Consider the following 23,729-nt stretch of genomic DNA (forward strand, 5'->3'; position numbering starts at 1 on the left):
AACAAATAAAAAGGAAACCACTGGTAAGAGATTGATTACATAAAGCATGTTGCATCCTCACAGCAAAGTGCTATGCAGCTGTTAAAAATGAGATAGATGGCCAGGCGCGGTGGCTCATGCCTGTAATCCCAGCACTTTGGGAGGCCGAGGTGGCCGGATCACAAGGTCAGGAGTTAGAGACCAGCCTGACCAAACGTGATGAAACCCTGTCTCTACTAAAAATACAAAAATTAGCCAGGCATAGTAGCGCGCACCTGTAATCCCAGCTACTCAGACGGCTGAAGCAGGAGAATCGCTTGAACCCGGGAGGCAGAGGTTGCAGTGAGCTGAGATTGCGCCACTGGACTTCAGCCTGGGCAACAGGGCAAGGCTTAATCTCAAAAAAAAAAAAAAAAAAAAAAGATATATTGTAGAAAGAAAAAGCAAGCTGAAAATGAATATGTTATCTCTGACATGGTTTATGTTATGTATCTGTATGGTTCTACAAACCTTTAATAAGAGGATTAGAATAAGGCAAAGGGGCACCTTCACTTTTATTCTTTTTTTTTTTTTTCCTTGAGATGGGGTTTCACTCTGTTACCCAGGCTGGAGTGCAGTGGTGTCATCTCAGCTCACTGCAACCTCCACCTCTCAGGCTCAAGCAATCTTCCCACCTCAGCCTCCCAAGGAGCTGGGACCACAGGTGCACAACACCATACCTGGCTAATTTTTGTATTTTTTGTAGAGATGGCGTTTTGCCACGTTGTCCAGGTTGGTCTTGAACTCCCAGGCTCAAGTGATTTTCCCACCTCAGCCTCCTGAGTAGCTGGGACCACAGGCACATGCCGCCACACCCAGCTAATAGTTTCTATATTGTGCAGAGATAGGGTTTCGCCAGATTGCCCAGGCTGGTCTCAAACTCCTGGGCTCAAGTGATCTGCCTGCCTTGGCCTCCCAAAGTGTTGGGATTACAGGCATGAGCCTCTGCCCCTGGCCTATTCTGTATGCTGATATATTATTCTAATTTTCCACAATGAGCATGTATTCATTCATTAATTTTATAATTAAAAAGAACTGGAAGTGGCCTGGCATGGTGGCTCATTCCTATAATCCCAGCACTTTGGGAGGCTGAAGCAGGAGTATCGCTGGAGCTCAGGAGTTCACGACCAGCCTGTGCAACATGATGAAACCCCGTCTCCACAAATTATTTTAAAAATTAGCCGGCCGGGTGCAGGGAATCACTTGAACCCAGGAGGCAGAGGTTGCAGTGAGCCGAGATCAGGCCATTACACTCCAGCCTGGGCAACAAGAGCAAAACTCTGTCTCAAAAAAAAAAAAAAAAAAAATTAGCCGGGTGGCTGGGCGCAGTGGCTCAGGCCTGTACTTCTAGCACTTTGAGAGGCCAAGGCGGGCAGATTGCCTCCTGAGCACAGGAGTTTGAGACCAGCCTGAGCAACATGGCAAAACACTGTCTCTACTAAAAATACAAAAAATTAGCTGGGCGTGGTGGCAGGGGCCTGTAATCCCAGATACTTGGGAGGCTGAGGCAGGGCGAATTGCTTGGACCCAGGAGGTGGAGGTTGCAATGAGCCGAGATTGCACCACTGTACTCTAGCCTGAGCAACAGAGCAAGACTCTGTCTCAAAAAAAAAAAAAAAAAAGTAGCTGGGCATGGTGGGGTGCATCTGTATTCCCAGATACTCAGAAGGCTGAGGCAGGAGGATTGCTTGAGCCCAGGAGGTCAAGGCTGCATCGAGCCGTGCGCAGTGCAGTGCAGTGAGAAAATGAGACTCTCAAACAAAAAAGCAACCTGTAAGTAAAAGAAAAAAGTTTTTAAAACTTAAAAGTACCGGGCCGGACACGATGGTCCATGCCTGTAATCCCAGCACTTTGGAAGGCCAAGGCGGGCAGATCACGAGGTCAGGAGGTGGAGACCATCCTGGCTAACATGGTGAAATCCCGTCTCCACTAAAAATACAAAAAATTAGCAGGGCATTGTGGTGGGCGCCTGTAGTCCCAGCTACTCAGGAGGCTGAGGCAGGAGAATGGCGTGAACCCGGGAGGCGGAGCTTGCAGTGAGCCGAGATCGCGCCACTGCACTCCAGCCTGGGGGACAGAGCGAGGCTCAGTCTCAAAACAAAAACAAAAACAAAAACTTAAAAGTAACTTTTGATCTAGTAAAGGCAGCAGGGGGTAGATTGAGGAGGTCTTATGGGAGCATCTAGGAACAACTGATGTTCTTCAGCTCAGTGAAATAAAGCAGTGTGGGGAGTATCCACTTTGGTAGGCATTACTATGTGATAGACATTGCTATTTGCCTCTCCCCTTCATCACTCAAAATACTATTTTCTTGAGTCTTTACATGGTATATGGTCAGGAAATGCCAAGAAATGTTAATACTTGCCTAAGTAGGTTATTTTTATTATTATTATTATTATTATTTTTTGAGGCAGTCTCACTCTGTTGCCCAGGGTGGAGTGCAGTGGTGTGATCTCGGCTGACTGCAACCTCTGCCTCCTAGGTTCAAGCGATTCTCCTTCCTCAGCCTCCCAAGTAGGTGGGACCACAGGGGTGTGCCACCATGCCTAGCTAATTTTTGTGATTTTTTTTTTTTTTGAGACGAAGCCTTGCTCTGTTGCCCAGGCTGGAGTGCAGTGGCACATTCTTGGCTCACTGCAATCCCTGCTTCCTGGTGTTTAAGCAATTCTTCTGCCTCAGCCTCCCGAGTAGCTAGGGTTACAGGCACCTGCCACCACACCCGGCTAACTTTTTGTATTTTTAGTAGAAACGGGGTTTCACTATGTTGGCCAGGCTGGTCTCGATCTCCTGACCTCGTGATCCACCCTCCTCGGCCTCCCAAAGTGCTGAGATTGCAGGCGTGAGCCACTGTGCCCAGCCCGGCAAATTATTTTTAAACCACATTTACTAAAATGATAAATAAGAAATAAGACATAAAAAGAAATAATTGTTTGATTATTAGTGTCATTTCATTTGTATGAATGATCAAGAACTAGCCATTTGGCTGAGCATGGTGGCTTACACCTATAATCCCAACACTTTGGGAGGCCGAGGCAGGTGGATCACCTGAGGTCAGGAGTTCAAGACCAGCACAGCCAATATTGTGAAACCCCGTCTCTATTAAAAATACAAAAATTAGCTGGGCCTGGTGGTGGGTGCCTTTAATCCCAGCTACTCAGGAGGCTGAGGCAGGAGAATTGCTTGAACCTGGGAAGCGGAGGTTGCAGTGAGCCAAGATTGCACCCCTGCACTCCAACCTGGGTGATAGTTCGAGCTAACGTCTCAAAAAAAAAAAAAAAAGGAACCAGCCATGTGTATTTTATACTCAAAATGGGTCTGCTCTGACAGCTTGATACAATAGGGTGGAGGATACGGTTGTTGAAAAGTTTAATTCCTGCCCTTCAGCATAGTAATTTATAATCTAGGTCAAAGACAAATATTCTCGGCCGGGCACGGTGGCTCATGCCTGTAATCCCAGCTACTTGGGAGGCTGAGGTAGGAGAATGGCGTGAACCCGGGGGGCAGAGCTTGCAGTGAGCCGAGATCGTGCCATTGCACTCCAGCCTGGGCGACAGAGCAAGACTCCATCTCAAAAAAAAAAAAAAAAAAGACAAATATTCTCTAAACTAACCGTTGGTGAAGGTAGATGGAGGCATGGGGTATGAGAAAAGGAAGATTTTATTCCTCATTTCTAATCCGGCAGGCCTGAGAAGGTCTTGGTACATAGTTCCCTGACTAAAGAAAGCCATCATGATGGAGAAGTTCCTTGGGAAATGGATATGATTTGGAGTGTTTGCTCAGTCAGATATCTGAGACCTAAACAGAAATGGTACTGAGCAATAACTCAGTAGGACTCAAAAGTTCCAAGGCAGTTGGTAAATGACAGTTATGAATAAAGCAAAGGCAGAAAAAACATGTAGGGGAATGAATGAGGAACTGGGTCCAGGAGATGCTGAAACTGGATAATAAAGACGTCATATCACACAGCTTGGGGTATCCATCTGAGAGCTTGCTTTCCGTTGTCAGCATGCTGGACAGCAGTAGTCAGCCCCACTGGAGCAACGAGCCCATAGCGGAACAGCTACAGCAGCAAGTCTCTCAGCTGCAGGATCAGCTGGATGCTGAGCTGGAGGAGAAGAGAAAAGTTTTACTTGAGCTGTCCAGGGAGAAAGGTAGGTTGGACCTTGAAGAGCTCTCTCAAATGTGGCATCCTCTACCTCTGGTTTGGGAAAAGATAACTTGAGCCATCATTTCTTGAATCCCCTCACTTGATCCTGTTCTTTTGTGGGTTGTAGGTAACTAGAATGAGAACACTAGCAATAGATCAGATCTTCAATCAGGAAAGCATGACACTTACCTACCTCTCATGTATACTTTTTCATATATAATCTTTCCATTTGAGAAGATGCTAGTTTCTTTGTTTGTTTGTTTTTGAGGTGGAGTTTCGCTCTTGTTGCCCAGGCTTGAGTGCAATGGTGCGATTTCAGCTCACTGCAACCTTCACCTCCCAGGTACAAGCAATTCTCCTATCTCAGCCTCTCAAGTAGATCAGATTACAGGCATGCACCACCATGCCTGGCTATTTTTTTTTTTTTTTTTTGTATTTAGTAGAGATGGGGTTTTACCATGTTACTTAGGCTGGTTGTGAACTCCTGACCTCAGGTTGCAGGGAGCCAAGATCGCGCCACTGCACTCCATCCTGAGTGGTGGAGTAAGACTGTCTAAAGAGAAAAAGAAACATACACACACATTGGAACACAGAAATGCCCATCCTCCATCCAGGCCAGGGTGGGTGTGAAGATGGGTGCCGCAGTGAGCTAATAACCTAGAAGTCAAAATGGAGTTGGGGTGGAGTTGGTGAGATACTGGTTTCGATGCTGCTGTCAAAAAGTTTGGATTGCCCTAGTCAGTCAAGTGATTCCCTTTCTGTTTCGTGTTGTTATTGTTGTTCCACTTTCCACTCTACGGTTCTGCAGGTGTCTTTTGTTTTGTTTTCGGAGTGCAAGTAGTATCACCTCAGTTTACTGAGTCAATAAGCTAGAGGCCTCCTCTGTAGAAATAATAGAGAATTGCTTCTCAAATTTATAACATTAATTAAACCTTAGTGGGAAGATTAAATTCACACTTGATCCAACTCTGACCGTGGTGATGAATAACTACAGAGTTTCAAATTTTTGGATTATTTTTTCCCCAGCCCAAAATGAGGATCTGAAGCTTGAAGTTGCCAATATACTTCAGAAGCATAAACAGGAAGTAGAGCTCCTCCAAAAGGCAGCCACAATTTCCCAACCTCTTGACAGGCAATCTGAACCAGCCGCTCACCCAGCTGTATTGCAAGAGAACACTCAGATCGAGGTAAGAGCCTCTTTAAACAAACTAGTCTACTCTGCAGAAAGATCTCTGGCAAATATCTCTAGGGAAGATGACGAGATTAGAAAACTAACTAAATAATATTTTGTCCTGACTGAGGACACTGTTTTTTTTGTTTTTTGTTTTTTGTTTTGAGACGGAGTTTTGCTCTTGTTTCCCAGGCTGGAGTGCAATGGCGCAATCTTGGCTCACTGCACTGCAGTCTTTTCCTCCCTTGTTTAAGCAATTCTCCTGCCTCAGCTTCCCGAGTAGCTGGGCTTACATGTGCCTGCCACCACAGCCAGCTAATTTTTTGTATTTTTAGTAGAGACAGGGTTTCGCCATTTTGGCCAGGCTGGTCTCGAACTCCTGACCTTAGGTGATCCGCCCGACTCAGCCTCCCAAAGTGCTTGGATTACAGGCACGAGCCACCGTGCCTGGCTTGAGGACACTTTTTGGAAAACGATGAGAAGGCTGAGCGTAGAGAACTTCATGAGCTCCACCCGTTTCTTCCACTCTTTGCAGCTCATAAAATTTAGAATCTTTTTCAGATGAGGACTTGAAAACACCTGTGGAAAAGCAAACAGCCACTAGTGGCTGTATAATCTCTGCTTCACTGCTGCTGCTGAACATGAGAACTAGGGGAAAGAGCATTTGTGAAGTCATACAGGTCCTCGTTGACATTTTGGAGTAGTTGCTGCTGCTGGCATTTTACTACTACCAACAACTGTTTTATGGAGAATCATTATTACTTTGCCTGTCATATTTATACTCCCTTTTACCAATGCGTTTCCCTCTACAGCCAAGTGAACCCAAAAACCAAGAAGAAAAGAAACTGTCCCAGGTGCTAAATGAGTTGCAAGTATCACACGCAGAGACCACACTGGAACTAGAAAAGACCAGGGACATGCTTATTCTGCAGCGCAAAATCAACGTGTGTTATCAGGTGCAAGGAAAGATGGTACAGGAAGGGGATGGATGATAGGAATTTGGGAACCACTCACAGGACTGGGAATGAAGCAAGACCTAAGTTTCCAGGGCTGATGCCAGGTGATGTGCTATCCTGAGTAAACACACAATGGCTGTCCTTTGAAGAACTTGAGGACTCACACGTGCCCACGGCACCTTGGCACTAGGAGCCAGTGATGGGGCAGCCTGTGCCAATGGCAAGCGTAAGGTTTCTGGGTTCAAATTTTGCCAGTCCTAGGAACCACGCTACCTCACTGACAGCACAACTAGTCTTGGAGGGGTCTGCAAGGAAACCAAACCTTCTTCTAGTGGGTGAACCTGCCCAGCTAAGGATAGCAGTCTTCTTGACCTAGCCAGTGCCACATTTTTTAACGCTCTTTGGTTTTAGGCCATTGAGATAGAAAAGTTCAGACATTATTTTGTTTCAGGAGGAACTGGAGGCAATGATGACAAAAGCTGACAATGATAATAGAGATCACAAAGAAAAGCTGGAGAGGTTGACTCGACTACTAGACCTGAAGAATAACCGTGTCAAGCAGCTGGAAGGTATTTTAAGAAGCCATGACCTTCCAACATCTGGCAAGTCTTAGTCCTTTGTTCTCCTCACTTCGGGACCCTTCCACAGCTAACGCCTGTGTTCCACTCTGTGTACTTGTCAAGAAGGGTGCCTCTCATATCCTTAGCATATGACTTATCCCTCTTGTTCTTTATCCTATCATTTTTGTTGTGTTTTTTTTGTTTGTTTTTGAGACAGAGTCTTGCTCTGTCGCTCAGGCTGGAGTGCAGTGGTGCGATCTTGGCTCACTGCAACCTCTGCCTCCCAGATTCAAGCGATTCTCCTGCTTCAGCCTCCTGAGTAGCTGGGATGACAGATGTCCGCCACCATGCCTGGCTAATTTTTTGTATTTTTAGTAGAGACGGGGTTTCACCATGTTGGCCAGGTTGGTCTGGAACTTCTGACCTCAGGTGATCCACCCGCCTCGGCCTCCCAAAGTGATGGGATTACAGGTGTGAGCCACTGCGCCCGGCCCATCTTTGTTGTTTTAATACATGTTAGCAGCTTCTTTCCCTCCATCATGTTTTTCTGATTTCTCTGTAGAGTTTCAAGAGGGCCCAGCAGTTGCTTCCAGGGGCTTAATTCTGTTGTGAGAATGAGTGTCACTGTTGGCTGTCAGAGTGGTGGTGTAACACACAGTCTCTCTCTCTCTCTCTCTCATTCTTTCTCTCTTGCTCCTCTCCTCTGTCCCTCTCTCCTAGTCACTGTTTCCTCAAAGCAGTTTTATTTGGATAATAGAACTTCATCACTCATCTCCTGTTATTCTTGTCAGTGATTTCTCTCTTAAAATCTCTAAAATCTTTGTTGCAATTTGAGGATGACAGGGCAGCTGGATGGACACTGAATGCAAGTTTCATATTGTGGTGCCTCCTATACTTAGTGTAGCAACTGCTGACCAGAGCCTGGTCTCAGGCTTGTTTGCCAAGACACTTGGCTGTGTTATTATACACAGTGGTGAAAGATCTGACTCACAGAAACCAAATTAACCAGAAGCTGATATTTAAACCCAAATGTTTATTATTTTACAATAGTGACTATTCCATTGCTGCCATGAGAAATCTGGAACCACAGTTCAGGGCAGCCCTCTTTCGGGAAGCAAAATCAGTAAGTAGGTTTCTTAGTGAGCATGGAATAGAATAAAGGGACATAGCCAGGCACGGTGGCTCACACCTGTAATCCCAGCACTTTGGGAGGATGAGGCGGGCAGATTGCCTGAGGTCAGGAGTTCGAGACCAGCCTGACCAACATGGTGAAACCCCATCGCTACTAAAAATATAAAAATTAGCTGGGCATGGTGGCGGGCACCTGTAATCCCAGCTACTTGGGAGGCTGAGACAGGAGAATCGCTTGAACCTGGGAGGCAAAGTTGCAGTGAGCCAAGACCAGGCCATTGCATTCCAGCCTAGGCAACAAGAGCAAAACTCTGTCTCAAAAAGAAAAAAAAAAAGAATATAAGCACGTAAGTGTCTCTGGGCCGTAATTTATCCATGTCAGGGTGAGTCTGATAAAAGCTCACTGCTCCTACCTACGTCTGAAGATTTATTTGCTTTAGCTAATAGTTCTTTGATCACTGGTAAGGCTAAAGAGTTTTTCTATGTTCACCAGTTATTTGTATTATTCCTTGTGAGAGTTGACCGTTCCTATCCTTTGCCTACTTCTTAACAGTATCCTATTGATTTATAGAAATTCTTTTTATGCTGAGATTATTACTCCTGCATCATGTAATGCAAAATTTTAAGTATATTATATTTAATTATATTAATCTTGTTAATTAAGAAAGTAGTCTCCTTATTCGTGTGTGTGTGTGTCATGAAGACATTCCGATGTATCCAGAATATTTTATTCTACTGCTTTAACTCTTAAAATAGGACCTTCAGCAGCAGCACATTGTGATGACTCAAATATTTCCCAATTTGAAGCAGGCTATATATCAAAGTTTCTGATTGGTTGGACTTGGGAGATAATACCCAGATTTGCTAGACTGTCTACCTATCTTTGCATCCCACTGCCAATATTTCCTACCACTTTCCAGTAAGTCTTTTTTCCCACTTTTTACTCTTTAACTTATAATAATAACTTTCCCACTTTTTACTCTTTAACTTATAATGTACTTTTTGCCTTCTTATGTTGAAACCAAATTCTGAAGAGAATGAAAGATCTCGTGACTGACCTGGCTGGAGAAGGAGAAGCATTTCTTGGTGGGACTCAACATAATGTCATAGACACTATGTCTGCAACTTGCTATTATCTCCACGGCCAATATACCAAACTTGTAGAAATATTCATATTTTTGTGTTTCTAGTACTTCTCTTATGGAATTACCGGTTAATCATAGGGCCACAATGTACACCAAAACAATGTCATATATAAGATAAAATGTGCCCCCAGTGTTTTCCTAAGTTTAGCATCTACTTTCCAGTCACTCCTTTTGTACCTTCTCCCTAAAGCTGGCATTGGATTATTTGGCTATCAGAATTCAATGCTCCTGTTTGTCATTCTGTTGCTTTTCCTTTTGAATCATGTGGTTTCTTGAAATAATCACAAGTTGGACTTCCACCATGTGTTTTATATTTCTTTTGTCCACCCTCCTCTACCCTAAGAAAGAGCTCCCTACCCTTTAACGGATAGGCAGCTTTCTTTCCCCTCTAGAACAGCTCAAAGATGTTGCTTATGGCACCCGACAGTTGTCATTATGTTTGGAAACACTGCCAGCCCATGGAGATGAGGATAAAGTGGATATTTCTCTGCTGCATCAGGGTGAGAATCTTTTTGAACTGCACATCCACCAGGCCTTCCTGACATCTGCCGCCCTAGCGCAGGCTGGAGATACCCAACCTACCACTTTCTGCACCTATTCCTTCTATGACTTTGAAACCCACTGTACCCCATTATCTGTGGGGCCACAGCCCCTCTATGACTTCACCTCCCAGTATGTGATGGAGACAGATTCGCTTTTCTTACACTACCTTCAAGAGGCTTCAGCCCGGCTTGATCTACACCAGGCTGTGGCCAGTGAACACAACACTCTTGCTGCAGGATGGATTTGCTTTGACAGGGTGCTAGAGACTGTGGAGAAAGTCCACGGTTTGGCCACACTGATTGGTAAGTGCTGTTGGCTTCCTGCAGTTCCTAAGCACCAATGCAGAATTTCCCAAAGCCTACAGTTGCTTTTCTGGTGGTTTCTTATTTTCTTCCTTTGTCTTTGTTCTTGATCCTTGCCACACCATCTGTATTCTCCCTGCTTTCATACTTTCTGCTGCCCAGGAGCTGGTGGAGAAGAGTTCGGGGTTCTAGAGTACTGGATGAGGCTGCGTTTCCCCATAAAACCCAGCCTACAGGCATGCAATAAACGAAAGAAAGCCCAGGTCTACCTGTCAACCAGTGTGCTTGGAGGCCAGAAGGCCCAGGAAGAGGAGGTGAGAAAAAGGATGTGTTGAGGCATCTCAGAGGAGCCTCAGCCAAACAGCTCATGAGAACAGTTCAGTCTTCCACTCTCAATAAGTACTTGTTGAATGTGAATGAAAGAGAAAACTGTCACACCACAACTAGTCTGGATTATTCCCTTGGTCAGGCTTGAGTCTGAAATGAAAGTATGCCTTTGGAGCTAGCTACATCCTTCATCCTTGCTGTGAACAGAATAGCTTCTCTGTGCCATTCTCTAAGTTAAGTCGTGAGTGCTAGTATCTCCCTGAAATAACTGCCAGAGCCAGTTTGCCGGCAGGTGAAGATCATTAGGTTTCTTCCTGATCCAGTTGGGATAGCTGTTCTCTAGATCTTAGCTCTTCCTCACCACAGATCCTAGGCTTCACCTACAACACTCTCAAGCTGCCCTTTTCCTCAATCCATGACCAACATCTTTCCAGTTCAGATCGGAGTCTTGGGAACCTCAGAACGAGCTGCGGATTGAAATCACCAAGTGCTGTGGCCTCCGGAGTCGATGGCTGGGAACTCAACCCAGTCCATATGCTGTGTACCGCTTCTTCACCTTTTCTGACCATGACACTGCCATCATTCCAGCCAGTAACAACCCCTACTTTAGAGACCAGGCTCGATTCCCAGTGCTTGTGACCTCTGACCTGGACCAATATCTGAGACGGGAGGCCTTGTCTATACATGTTTTTGATGATGAAGACTTAGAGCCTGGCTCGTATCTTGGCCGAGCCCAAGTGCCTTTACTGCCTCTTGCAAAAAATGAATCTATCAAAGGTGGGAGTTCGAGGTTATTACATCTTCATGCCCTCTTCCCAGTGTTGTCTCCCTGTCCTGATTCTACTTTTTTTTGATTACTTGCTTGAAATAGTCTCTCTTAAAACCTGAAGAGAAGGGATTTAGAATATTGTCAAGAGCAACAGAGCAGAAGACTTAGAGCCTCACTACTTGTGTGGAAACACTGGCTTCTTCTGCTTCTTTTCAGCCACAAAGACAACATTCCTAAGTGGGTAGAGCCAGCAACCTGAATTCTATACCTCTGTATCTGAATAAACTTTTTTTTTTTTTTTTTTTGAGATGGAGTTTCGCTCTTGTTGCCTAGGCTAGTAGCTGAGATTACAGGCATGCGCCACCACACCCGGCTAATTTTTGTATTTTTAGTAGAGACGGGATTTCTCCATGTTGGTCATGCTGGTCTTGAACTCCTGACCTCAGGTGATCCACCCACCTCAGCCTCCCAAAGTGCTGGGATTACAGACGTGAGCCACCGCGCCTGGCTGAACAAACTTTTTAAAGCTCTGTAATGCTGTCTAGTGTCTGTCTTTACTAAAGGCCTGTTGTTTCTTGGTGCATGACTACATAGATATCTGATTATAAACTGAGATCTTAACACTCCCCCATCATTCTCTCACTTCTTTTAAACACTGGACACAAGTTAGAGAGATTTTCACACCAGATCATGACAAACATAAATTTCTTGGATTTTTTCTTTTCTCCCAATGTGGAGCTGAGCTCCATACTGTCTTTCCTAACTTTCATACCTAGGATTGTGGGGGTGTACCAAGAGGGGTCAACTCTTTGATTACAGTCCTGGGAGGGTGAGGTGGGGGTATCCATGTTTTCCTTAGGAAGCGGGGATAGTTGCAGCCAGAAACAACCATATTTAACAAGATTCTGGATGCTCCAGGAAATGTGTGCAGCTCTCTCCTCAATACAACTGCTTAAAAAAAGGCTGACACTTCTGGACACAACTCCTTTGCCAAACAGGGGAGGCAGTATAAACCATCTGTTAATCAGTGTTACAAATCAGACATCTGGCATTTCGAAAAAGCCATTTTGCTTAAGTTTTCTTGGGACCACTTGAGGGTAGAGATGACAGTTTTCTTGGTACAACTAAGGCACAGTAAGCATTTGATAAGAGTAATAATAATGCAGCCTTGTTCATTGGCTGGATGACTGATGACAAGCAATCTGTACTCCTTTTCATACACCTTTCACTATCTCTTCCTGAATCCTAGAGATAGCCCATCTTCCTCGATTAATATTCTAACTGCACTGCTATTTGATTTTACTTCTGAGTGCATCATCATCGTAATTATTTAATGGATGTTAGTTAATTGCTGATAAAATATGTTGAAATTAAAAATGGGAAGGAAATAGATAAGGTGCTGACAAATGCTCACTTGCTTATTTCATGTGATCAGGTCTTATTAATATCTGTTTGTCTCTCAGGTGATTTTAACCTCACTGACCCTGCAGAGAAACCCAACGGATCTATTCAAGTGCAACTGGATTGGAGGTTTCCCTACATACCCCCTGAGAGTTTCCTGAAACCAGAAGCTCAGACTAGGGGGAAGGATAGCAAGGACAGTTCAAAGATCTCATCTGAAGAGCAAAAGTCTTCATTTCCTTCCCAGGTAACTCTCCAGGACTCCACAGGTAGCAGATCTCTGCCAATCCTATGGAGCAGATTTGAAGGAGACAGTATTATAGTTGAAGTAGGTGCAGTGGCTCACGCCTGTGATCCCAGCAGTTTGGGAGGCCATGGCAGGCGAATCACCTGAGGTCGGGAGTTCAAGACCAGCCTGACCAACATGGGGAAACCCTGTCTCTACTAAAAATACAAAAAATTAGCTGGGCGTGGTGGCGCATGCCTGTAATCCCAGCTACTCGGGAGGCTGAGGCAGGAGAATCACTTGAACCCAGGGGGCAGAGGCTGCGGCAAGCCGAGATCACGCCATTGCACTCCAGCCTGGGCAACGAGCAAAACTCTGTCTCAAAAAAAAAAGATAAAGAAATTCCCTCTGTGAGTGTCATGTGTCCTATGAACTTAATATATATCCCTCATAATGCCATGAGACTACTGATGGAGCGAAAGCCTGGGTTTTACTGCAGAAAAGAGAGAGAGATAGCATTTCTCAGCTCCATGAGGAGAGAAATGAAGTCTAATGCTAGTTCCTAAATCCCTTTCTTATGTTTCTAGGTTGTTAAACTACCATCTTGTAATGCTGTCTCTGATCTTTCTATTCAGGATCAGATGGCATCTCCTGGGGTTCCCATTGAAGCTGGCCAGTATCGAGCAAAGAGAAAACCTCCTCATGGGGGAGAAAAAAAGGAAAAGGAGCACCAGGTTGTGAGCTACTCAAGAAGAAAACAAGGCAAAAGAATAGGCGTTCAAGGAAAGAATAGAATGGAGTATCTTAGCCTTAACATCTTAAATGGAAATACACCAGAGGTAAGACCTTAAAAACTCTGAAGCACTAAATTGTGGGTTGTAGTGTCCCCAGATGTATTATTCTCAGAGGTAGAAGCAGAAGCAGACACACAAGGTAAGCACTAATCGGCTGGGCATGGTGGCTTCGGCCTGTAATCCCAGCACTTTGGGCAGTTGAGGTGGGCAGATCACCTCAGGTCAGCCTGGCCAACACGGTGAACTCCTGTCTCTGCTAAAAATACAAAATGAGGCTGGGTGCAGTGGCTCACGCCTGTAATCCCAGCACTTTGGGAGGCCAAGGAGGGTGGATCACATGAGGTCAGGAGTTCGAGACCAGCTTGACCAACATGGTGAAACCCTGTCTCTACTAAAAATACAAAAATTAGCTGGGTGTGGTGGTACATGCCTGTAATCCCAGTTACTCGGGAGGCTGAGGAAGGAGAATCGCTTGAAGCTGGGAGGCGGAGGTTGTGGTGAGCTAAGATCACGCCATTGCACTCCAGCCTGGGCAACAAGTGAGAAACTCTGTCTCACACACACACACACAAAATTAGCCGGGCATGGTGGTGCGTGACTGTAATCCCAGCTACTCAGTTGGGAGGCTGAGGTAGGAGAATCGCTTGAACCCAGGAGGCGGAGGTTGCAGTGAGCTGAGATCGTGCCACTGCACTCCAGCCTGGGCAACAGAGCAAGACTCCATCTCAAAAAAATAAAAATATGATTAAGCCATAATCATAGCTCTTTGTGGCTAGCTTGTGTTTCTACAAACACAAGTAGTTTAATAAACCCCTGGACTGTTCATTTCAATGTAATTTAATTCAGCATATTATGTACTCTGCAGTTTATGCTTAAAGTTTTAATACTATATATATTTTTAAACAAGTACTCACTTTTTTTTTTGAGACCAAGTCTCGCTCTGTCGCCCAGGCCAGAGTGCAATGGCATGATCTCAGCTCACTGCAACCTCCGCCTCCCAGGTTCAAGCAATTCTGCTGCCTCAGCCTCCCAAGTAGCTGGGATTACAGGCACGCACCACCATGCCCGGCTAATTTTTGTATTTTTAGTAGAGATGAGGTTTCACCATGTTGATCAGGCTGGTCTCCTGAGCTCAGGTGATCCGCCTGCCTCGGCCTCCCAAAGTGCTGGGATTATAGGTGTGAGCCACCATGCCTGGCCAACAAGTACTAACTTTTAAAAATTAAAAAGAGCTAGTATTGTCTGGGCATGGTGGCTCACACCTATAATCCTAGCACTTTGGGAGGCTGAGGCATGCGGATCACGTGAGGTCAGGAGTTTGAAACCATCCTGACCAACATGGTGAACCCCCATCTCTACTAAAAATAGAAAAATTAGTCAGGTGTGGTGACGGGCTCCTGTAATCCCAGCTACTCAGGAGTCTGAGGCAGGAGAGTCGCTTGAACCCAGAAGGCAGAGGTTGCAGTGAGCCAAGATGGTGCCACTGCACTCTGGCCTGAGTGACAGAGGGAGACTCTGTCTCAAAAAATAATAATAAAAATTAAAAAAATAAAAAGAGCTAGTATTTAAAAAGAAGGCAGGAAGGAAGGAATGAAGAAAGAAAACGATTTTACCAGCTATGTAGTATTGTTGTTCTTATTCTGAAGCAGGTGAATTACACCGAGTGGAAGTTCTCAGAGACTAACAGCTCCATAGGTGATGGCTTTAAAAATCAGCACGAGGAAGAGGAAATGACGTTATCCCATTCAGCACCGAAACAGAAGGAACCTCTACGTCCTGTAAATGGTATTGTCTTTTAAAATCTATTTTTTTCCTAGCACTTTGGGAGGCCGAGGTGGGCAGATCACGAGATCAGGCTTTCAAGAGCAGCCTGGCCAACATGGTGAAACCCGTCTCTACTAAAAATACAAAAATTAGCTGAATGTGGTGGCATGTGCCTGTAATCCCAGCTACTTGGGAGGCTGAGGCAGGAGAATCACTTGAACCCAGGAGGAGGGGGTTGCAGTGAGCCGAGATCACGCCACTGCACTCCTCCAGCCTGGGCGACAGAGCGAGACTCCGTCTCAAAAAAAAGAAAAAAATATATATTTTTTTCTGTTTACTCATTTAATTGTTTTGCCAAGCTAGTTATTTACTTTCCCCCTTCATCTTAGAATGCTAAAGTTTTTATGGAAAATTAGTATGTAAGACTCGAGGTCCAGTTTTGTGTTACAAGTGTGATGGTTGGGTTAACCAAGGCTGGAATTCTTAAATAAGTAACTTCCCCAGTGTTTATAAAATGTTATTTTGCCCTAGGGTTTTTTTGTTTTGTTTTGTTTTGTTTTGTTTTTGAGATGGAGTCTCATTCTGTCTCCCAGGCTGGAGTGCAATGGCACGATCTCAGCTCACTGCAGTCTCTGCCTCCCAGGTTCAAGCGATTCTCCTTGCCTCAGCCTCCTGAGTAGCTGGGATTACAGGTATGCGCCACCACGCCTGGCTAATTTTGTATTTTTAATAGAGATGGGGTTTCTCCATGTTGGTCAGGCTGGTCTGAAACTCCTGACCTTAGGTGATCCACCCACCTCGGCCTCCCAGATTGCTGGGATTACAGGCGTAAGCCACCGCACCCAACCTAGTTTTGATTTTCTCATTAAAACTGTTTGTCAGCTGGGTGCAGTAGCTCACACCTGTAATCCCAGCACTTTGGGAGGCATAGGTGGGATCACCTGAGGTCGGGAGTTTGAGACTAGCCTGGCCAACATGATGAAACCCCGTCTCTACTAAAAATACCAAAAATTAGCTGGGCGTGGTGGCATCTGCCTGTAATCCCAGCTACTGGGAAGGCTGAGGCAGGAGAATTGCTTAAACTCGGAAGGCAGAGGTTGCAGTGAGCTGAGATTACACCACTGTACTCCAGCCTGGGCAACAGAGCAAGACTCCGTCTCAATACAAAAAACAAAAAACAGAACAGTGTTTGTCTTGATTATTAAGTTTTTGGCACCCCTTCAAATTTTATGCCTAAGGTCAGTGCCTCAAATGCTTTCCTCTAGTTCTGACAGTGGTCAGAATAGTGGTTACTCCTAGGAGAAGGGGAAGAGGGTTATCAGGAAAGGACACCCTTTGAGCATCTGGAGTGCTACCAGTGTTCCATTTCTTGGCTGAATGGTGATAGAGATGTTCATTTTACAACAATTTAATAAGTTGAACATTTATATTTCAAGGGCCTTTTCCATGTGCTTGAAAAATTTAATAATGAGAGGAAAAATATAAAGGTAGATATGGAAATATTGTGAAAAGGGAGTCTCTACTACTTAAAAAAGCTTTTTTTCTAAATCTCTAGAAGCATTTCATATATTATCATATCTATCATATACATTTCATATATATCATATACATATTTATATATATATTCATATATATCATATATATTCATATATATCATAATATTCATATATATGATATATATTTCATATATATCATATATATTTCATATATATGATATATATTCATATATATCATATATTTATAATATAATATATTCATATATATCATATATATTCATTTCGTATATATATCATACATATATTTCGTATATATATCATACATATATTTCGTATATATATCATACATATATTGCGTATATATATCATACATATATTTCGTATATATATCATACATATTTCGTATATATATCATACATATATTTCGTATATATATCATACATATATTTCGTATATATATCATATATATTTCGTATATATATCATATATATATTTCGTATATATATGATATATATATATATATAAATTTTTTTTTTGAGATGAAATCTGTCTCTGCTGTCGCCCAGGCTGGAGTGCAGTGGCACAATCTCGGTTCACTGCAATCTCTGCCTCCCAGGTTCAAGTGATTCTCCTGCCTCAGCCTCCAGAGTAGCTGGGACTACAGGTGTGCCCCACTATGCCCGGCTAATATTTATATTTTTAGTAGAGACTGGGTTTCATCATGTTGTCCAGGCTGGTCTCAAACTCTTGACCTCAAGTGATCCACCTGCCTCAGCCTCCCAAAGTGCTGGGATTACAGGTGTGAGCCACCACACCTGGCCTGAAAGTATAATTTTTAAGCTTTCGAATGTATTTGGCATAACTTCTTAAATGGGAAAAGCATAAATGATTTTTCTCATGAGAAGGATAATTTTTCTATTGATTGTGTAATCCGATTTTTCCATCAAAGTTTACTCAATGTAAGGAAGGTTAACAAGAATAACCAAGCCCAAAATTTCCCAGAGCCAAATTTACATGACTGGCAAGAAATCCTGGTTATAAGAGAACAATTCCATTCTTATGATTTGCAGACAATGGAATATTATTTAGTCATTAAATAGTAGAATAAATAGTAACACTGTATCTAGATAGCTTCAGTGTATCCAGACCTGAATGCTGGGTTCCAGTTATCTCCAGACTCCCAATTTACATTTCTTCAGGTATTTGATTGAGTATAATCTATATCCACTAGCTTTTCCTCCTTGCAGAATGTGAAATATGGGACCAGAAGGTAATCTAAATCTCATGTACTATATGGTCATCTATTTATAGTCATAAATAATAAAAGAAGACTATTTCTGTGGAAACCTAATTGTTAGTTATTGTTTTAATATCGCTGTTCTCCATGAATTTCAAAAGATCAAGACTGGCCAGGCGCGGTGGCTTACACCTGTAATCCCAGCAGTTGGGGAGGCAGAGGCAGGCAGATCACCTGAGGTCAGGAGTTTGAGACTAGCCTGGCCGACATGGTGAAACCCCGCCTCTACTAAAAATGCAAAAATTAGCCAGGTGTGGTGATGGGTGCCGGTAACCCCATCTACCTGGAAAGCTGAGGCAGGAGAATCGCTTGAACCTGGGAGGCAGAAGTTGCAGTGAGCCGAGACCATGCCACTGCACTCCAGCCTGGGCAACAGAGCAATGCTCCATTTCAAAACAAAAAAAAACAAAAAAACTCAAAACCACCAGTTAGTACTCGCAAGAAGCTAAAATCTGCCTGGTTTCAGATGTCTGAGTGGAGCTATCAGAGGCAGGATGCTGTAGTTGTTGAAAAAGAAGCTTATTAATCTTTTAGACAAAGGTCTAAGGGTATTAGGTAAAGGCCATCAAGAAATGAAAAGGGCCTGATTTTAAGGCCATTTCCACATATGTAGACAAAGCCTTGTGTCCTTTAGCAGCCTTTGCTTTTGCTGCCCCTCAGACCTTTTCCCTTTGAGACCTCAGTGAAACAGACAACCCAAGATTTGAAATTTTACAGAAGAGGCACAGCTTGCCATCCAGTTATCTAATGCTGTGTAATAATCTAGTCCAAAACTTAATGACTTAAAACAATTATCATTTCTTTGGCTCACTACTCTGCATGTTAGGCAGGTCTCATGAAGAAGGCTCATTTCTCCTCTCTCAATGTGGCATTAGCTGGGGTAGCTCAGCTGGGGGGCTGATGGGTTCAACTTGCAAGATAGCTCACCCTACTAGCTGATCAGGTGGTCCTGGCTGTCAGTGGTTGCTTGGGCTTCCTCACAGATTGGTAGCTGAGTTCCAAGACAGCAAGGTACAAGTCTATGGCATTTTTGTGTTCTGGCTTTAGAAGTCACATAGCATCACTCCTACCATACTCTTTCAGTTGAGACAGTCCAAAAGATCCACCTTAGTTGAAGGGGAGGGGACAAAGACCGCACCACTCAATAGGAGCAGTGTCAAGGTCAGTCGCATTGTAAGGAGAGCATGTGGGGTGGGAGAGACCATTTGAGGCCATCTTTTTTTTTTTGAGACAGAGTCTCTTGTCACCCAGGCTGGAGTGTGGTGGCTCCATCTCGGCTCACTGCAACCTCTGCCTCCCGGATTCAAGCAACTCTTCTGCCTCAGCCTCCTGAGTGGCTAGGACCACAGGAGTGCGCCACCAAGCCAGGCTAATTTTGCATTTTTAGTAGAGATGGGGCTTCACCATGTTGGCCAGGCTGGTCTAAAACTCCTGACCTCAGGTGATCCACCCACCTTGAACTCCAAAAGTTCTGGGATTATAGGCATGAGCCACCACGCCCAGCCAGAGAGGCCATCTTTGGAAAATACAGTCTGCCCCACCCAATTGCACAGCTTTACCTGAAGCTTGGCCATTTTCTTCAGCCCCCACAAAAGGCCTTCCTTTCGTCCTCCCTTACTCTCACCCTTCCTTCCTGTCATCCTTCCTTTCTTCCTTTCTGTTTTCCTTCTTTCCCTTTCTTTTTTTGAGAAGTGAATCCTGTATGTTTGGCAAGCTTCTGAATAAGTGTACCTTTGAAAAAGAGGGTTCGATTCTTAGTAAGTGAAGGCAAAATCTAGACACTCGGAACTGGTGACCAGACAGTGGATTGGAGATGTGTGTGCTGGGTCTTTTCTTGGGCTAGAGTGCTTTGAAACAGTTCTATAACTGCAACCTCTTCTCTAGCAGATAAAGAATCCTCTGAACAAGGTTCTGAAGTCAGTGAAGCACAAACTACAGACAGTGATGACATCATAGTGCCACCCATGTCTCAGAAATATCCTAAGGCAGTAAGTACACTGGAGTAATCATTGCATACGAGATAAGACTATAAATAATGGCAGTGGCCAGGCATGGGGGCTTACGCCTGTAATCCCAGCAACTTGGGAGGCCGAGGCAGGCAGATCACCTAAGGTCGGGAGTTCGAGACCAGCCTGACCAACACGGAGAAACCCCATCTCTACTAAAAATACAAAAAAAATTAGCCAGGCGTGGTGGAGCGTCCTTGTAATCCCAGCTACTCAGGAGGCTGAGGCAAGAGAATTGCTTGAACCTGGGAGGCAGAGGTTGCGGTGAGCCAAGATCGCACCGTTGCACTCCAGCCTGGGCAAAAAGAGCAAAACTCTGTCTCAAAAAAAAAAACAATAATGACAGTGTGCTTAGTGGCCACACAAGTGAAGGGCAATCCAGTTTTAATGAAGCTAATGGAAAATGCAAGTTGTTTAGTTAAATTTATGTTTCGTGTGAATGAAGGTCGGCTGGTACAGTCAGATAAAAGGATCATTTTCTTGAGATAGTGTAAATGATGACTTGCTTCAATACTTCTCTCCTATCTGGATCCTTTGCCTCTTCTTATTCCCATATCCTCCATTGTGTCCTGTAATCATGCCCAGCCTGAATGGTACCCCTGCCTTTAAGTGCATCTAAGGAGAACGGGTTTGCTTTGGGAGATGGAGTCTGGAAGAGAGGACAGGATTCTTCATGGGAGGGCTCATGGAGATCATTCCATTTCTGCTGTTTTTTACTCAACCTGTAATTATCTATTAAACAGTTCAGCCTCAAAGCTCTTTCAGAACTAATTTAAGAGACACACATCAAAAAAAGAAAAAAAAAGCCAAGTGCGGTGGCTCACACCTGTAATCGCAGCGCTTTGGGAGGCCAAGACAGGTGGATCACGAGGTCAGGAGATCAAGACCATCCTGGCTAACACGGTCAAACCCTGTCTCTACTAAAAACACAAAAAAATTAGCCGGGCGTGATGGTGGGCGCCTGTAGTCCCAGCTACTCAGAAGGCTGCGGCAGGAGAATGGCGTGAACCCAGGAAGCGGAGCTTGCACTCCAGCCTGGGTGACAGAGTAAGACTCCGTTTCAAAAAAAAAAAAAAGAAAAAAAAACCAGACACACATATATTAATAAATATCCACACATGTATTCAGTAATCATTGTGTTCTAACCTTGTGGGTTACACATGAGGTAGAAAACAATTACTCTTAAGCCACTGCTGCCTGGCACATTTGTAGGTCCTCAGTTAATATTTGTTGAGTGAGTGACTGAATAAAAGATTCAGAGCGAATTGATGATTATGAACTTCATTAGAAACATTAAATAAGAATGTAGGATGACCTAAAACCAAGGAGGTAGATTGTGTAATATAAAGTCTGTTGTAAGAAATCAACATGGTTGCTTTTGTAGAGGTTGGAAAACTCTTCCTTGAAAGCTGGAACTTGTGCTGAAGAATTGCAGGAAAATGAAGGATATTGGAGTGAGGAGAAACAACTCAAAGTCGGTAGACTTAAACACTGAATATAACACATAGTTCAATTTCAGCTGAGGTGTGGTTGTTCACACTTGTAATCCCAGCACTTTGGGAGACTGAGGCAGGCAGATTGCTTGAGGCCAGGAATTCAAGACCAGCCTGAGCAACATAGCAAGACAACTGTTTCTACATAAAATTTAAAAGCTAGCTAGGCGTGGTGGCTCACATCTGTAGTCCTAAGTATTTGGGAGGCTGAGGTGAGAGGATTGCTTGAGCCTGAGAGTTTGAGGCTGCAGTGAGCCATGATCTTGCCACTGCACTCTAGCATAGGTGACATAAAGAGACCCTGTCTCAAAAACAACAGCAACGACAAAACCAGTTGTTTCTCTTTGTCTGAACTTTTATCTGTCATATCTTTTTTTAGATATTATGTAGTTAATATACTGACAAGTGTTTGTAAGACAGATTGGAGCCACAAAATGTTGGAATTAGATAACAGATATTACCAAGGTAAAGAAGATTAAATGATGTGTACAGGATTATTGAGTTAGTGAAAGAGCTGAAACTCCAGTTGAGGTTTTTAAACTGCGCCACCTCTCAAGTAACCAAAAAAGCAGCCAGCTGATCAGGAAACTCATCTTGAACTGTAACAAGCCAGCCAGATTCCATTAAAAGCATTACTAAATTAAAGTCTCCTAAGTAAGACATCCTTTTAGAAAACTGCCTTGTGTGCCCCAAAGTGTTACTTGAGAAATTAAATATGAAAAAGGAACCTATCTAAGCAAAAAATTAGTATTATCAAGTTAAACTTACAACACGGGCACATATATATTAAATTATTGTTGTATTCCAAAATGTCTAGGCGTGAAAGGTAGAGGGGATTGAAAGCTCAGAGTCAGAACTTGAGTTCTGTCACTCCTCTGCCTGGGGTCAGCTGGGATAAATGGAAATGCAGTAGAGTGTAATGTTTAAGAGCATGGAGATTTGGTTGAGACAGTGATTTAGATCCCAGCTCTGCTACTTACTAGATATACAGCTTTGAGAGAGTTTTTTAACCTCTATTAGGCCTCGTCTCCTTATCTGTAAAATGGTGGTATTAAGTATACCCATCTGATAGTGATGTGGCAAGATTAAAATAAGGGTTTATTTTATTTATTTATTATTTATTTATTTATTTATTTTTTTGAGACAGAGTCTCGCTCTGTCGCCCAGGCTAGAGTGCAGTGGCGCAATCTCGGCTCACTGCAAGCTCCGCCTCCCGGGTTCACGCCATTCTCCTGCCTCAGCCTCTCCGAGTAGCTGGGACTACAGGCGCCCGCCACCACGCCCGGCTAATTTTTTGTATTTTTAGTAGAGACGGGGTTTCACCATGGTCTCGATCTCCTGACCTCGTGATCCACCCGCCTCGGCCTCCCAAAGTGCTGGGATTACAAGCGTGAGCCACCGCGCCCAGCCGAAACATGTATTTTTCAATCAATAATGTTTTGGGGTTCTATCCATGTCGATATATTTAGTTTCTATAGTTCTTTTGTCTTAACTGCTGATCGATATTGCATTAAAGTAATACATGACCTTTCGTTTGACAGAACTCTAATGGGTGATGATTGAGATTTCATACTGTGTGCCAAGTGCTTGATATTCATGACTCTCTCGGGCTTCACAGCAGCCTTATTAGTTATTCTGTCCTTCAAGTAATTATGAAGTGCCTGTTTTAATAACTGCCAGGCTCTGTGGGCACAAAATGGTGGATAAGACAGACTTGGTCTCTTCTCTCTTGAATCTTACCTACTACTGAGGGAAAATATGTACATCAGTGAGCAAATAAGTAAAGCAGATAGCTCTGAGATTCTAAGTACTATGAAGGAAATAAATAGGGCGATATAATAGCAATGGGAGGGGTTGAACTAGGATAGGTGTTAAGGAAAGATTTCTCTGAGGAGGGGACGTTTGAACTGAAATCTGAAGAATGAGAAGGGAAGAGCTGCCCATGTACTGGGTAGACTGTACTCATCTCAGGCAAAGGAATTGGTAAGTGTAAAGGCCCTGAGGTAGGAAAGAGTTTGATTTACCTGAGGAGTGGGAAATCAAAAGAAAATAAAAGTTTCTCTTGCTCACATGTATATTATTATCCCCCCACCCCCTTTCAAAGGAGGACAGCGAAGTCTAGGGAGAAGGGCTTGCTCAAGGTAATATTTAATACAGTTTTTTTTTTTTTTTTTTTTTTTTTT

General features: G+C 43.8%; 1 protein-coding gene across 5 annotated transcripts in view; it reads left to right on the plus strand.

Annotated features, from left to right (window-relative positions):
* Nucleotides 1-23,729, plus strand: part of RPGRIP1 (RPGR interacting protein 1) — a 71,854-nt gene that overhangs the window by 35,852 nt on the left and 12,273 nt on the right. Inside the window, exons 11-21 of one of the 5 annotated variants that reach the window (XM_032179701.2) lie at nucleotides 4,024-4,169; nucleotides 5,192-5,352; nucleotides 6,149-6,292; nucleotides 6,744-6,894; nucleotides 9,521-9,973; nucleotides 10,136-10,287; nucleotides 10,735-11,077; nucleotides 12,533-12,717; nucleotides 13,332-13,535; nucleotides 15,137-15,275; nucleotides 19,935-20,035. In XM_032179701.2, coding sequence (XP_032035592.1) covers nucleotides 4,024-4,169; nucleotides 5,192-5,352; nucleotides 6,149-6,292; nucleotides 6,744-6,894; nucleotides 9,521-9,973; nucleotides 10,136-10,287; nucleotides 10,735-11,077; nucleotides 12,533-12,717; nucleotides 13,332-13,535; nucleotides 15,137-15,275; nucleotides 19,935-20,035 — 2,179 coding nt within the window. Of the gene's footprint in view, nucleotides 1-3,879; nucleotides 4,170-4,433; nucleotides 4,509-5,191; nucleotides 5,353-6,148; nucleotides 6,293-6,743; nucleotides 6,895-9,520; nucleotides 9,974-10,135; nucleotides 10,288-10,734; nucleotides 11,078-12,532; nucleotides 12,718-13,331; nucleotides 13,536-15,136; nucleotides 15,276-19,931; nucleotides 20,036-23,729 lie in introns of those variants that run through there. The other 4 variants (XM_058429949.1, XM_032753710.2, XM_032753708.2 and 1 more) reach the window with 4 other exon arrangements.

The sequence above is a fragment of the Hylobates moloch genome, unplaced genomic scaffold (assembly GCF_009828535.3).
Source record: "Hylobates moloch isolate HMO894 unplaced genomic scaffold, HMol_V3 SCAFFOLD_16, whole genome shotgun sequence".
NCBI lineage: Eukaryota > Metazoa > Chordata > Mammalia > Primates > Hylobatidae > Hylobates > Hylobates moloch.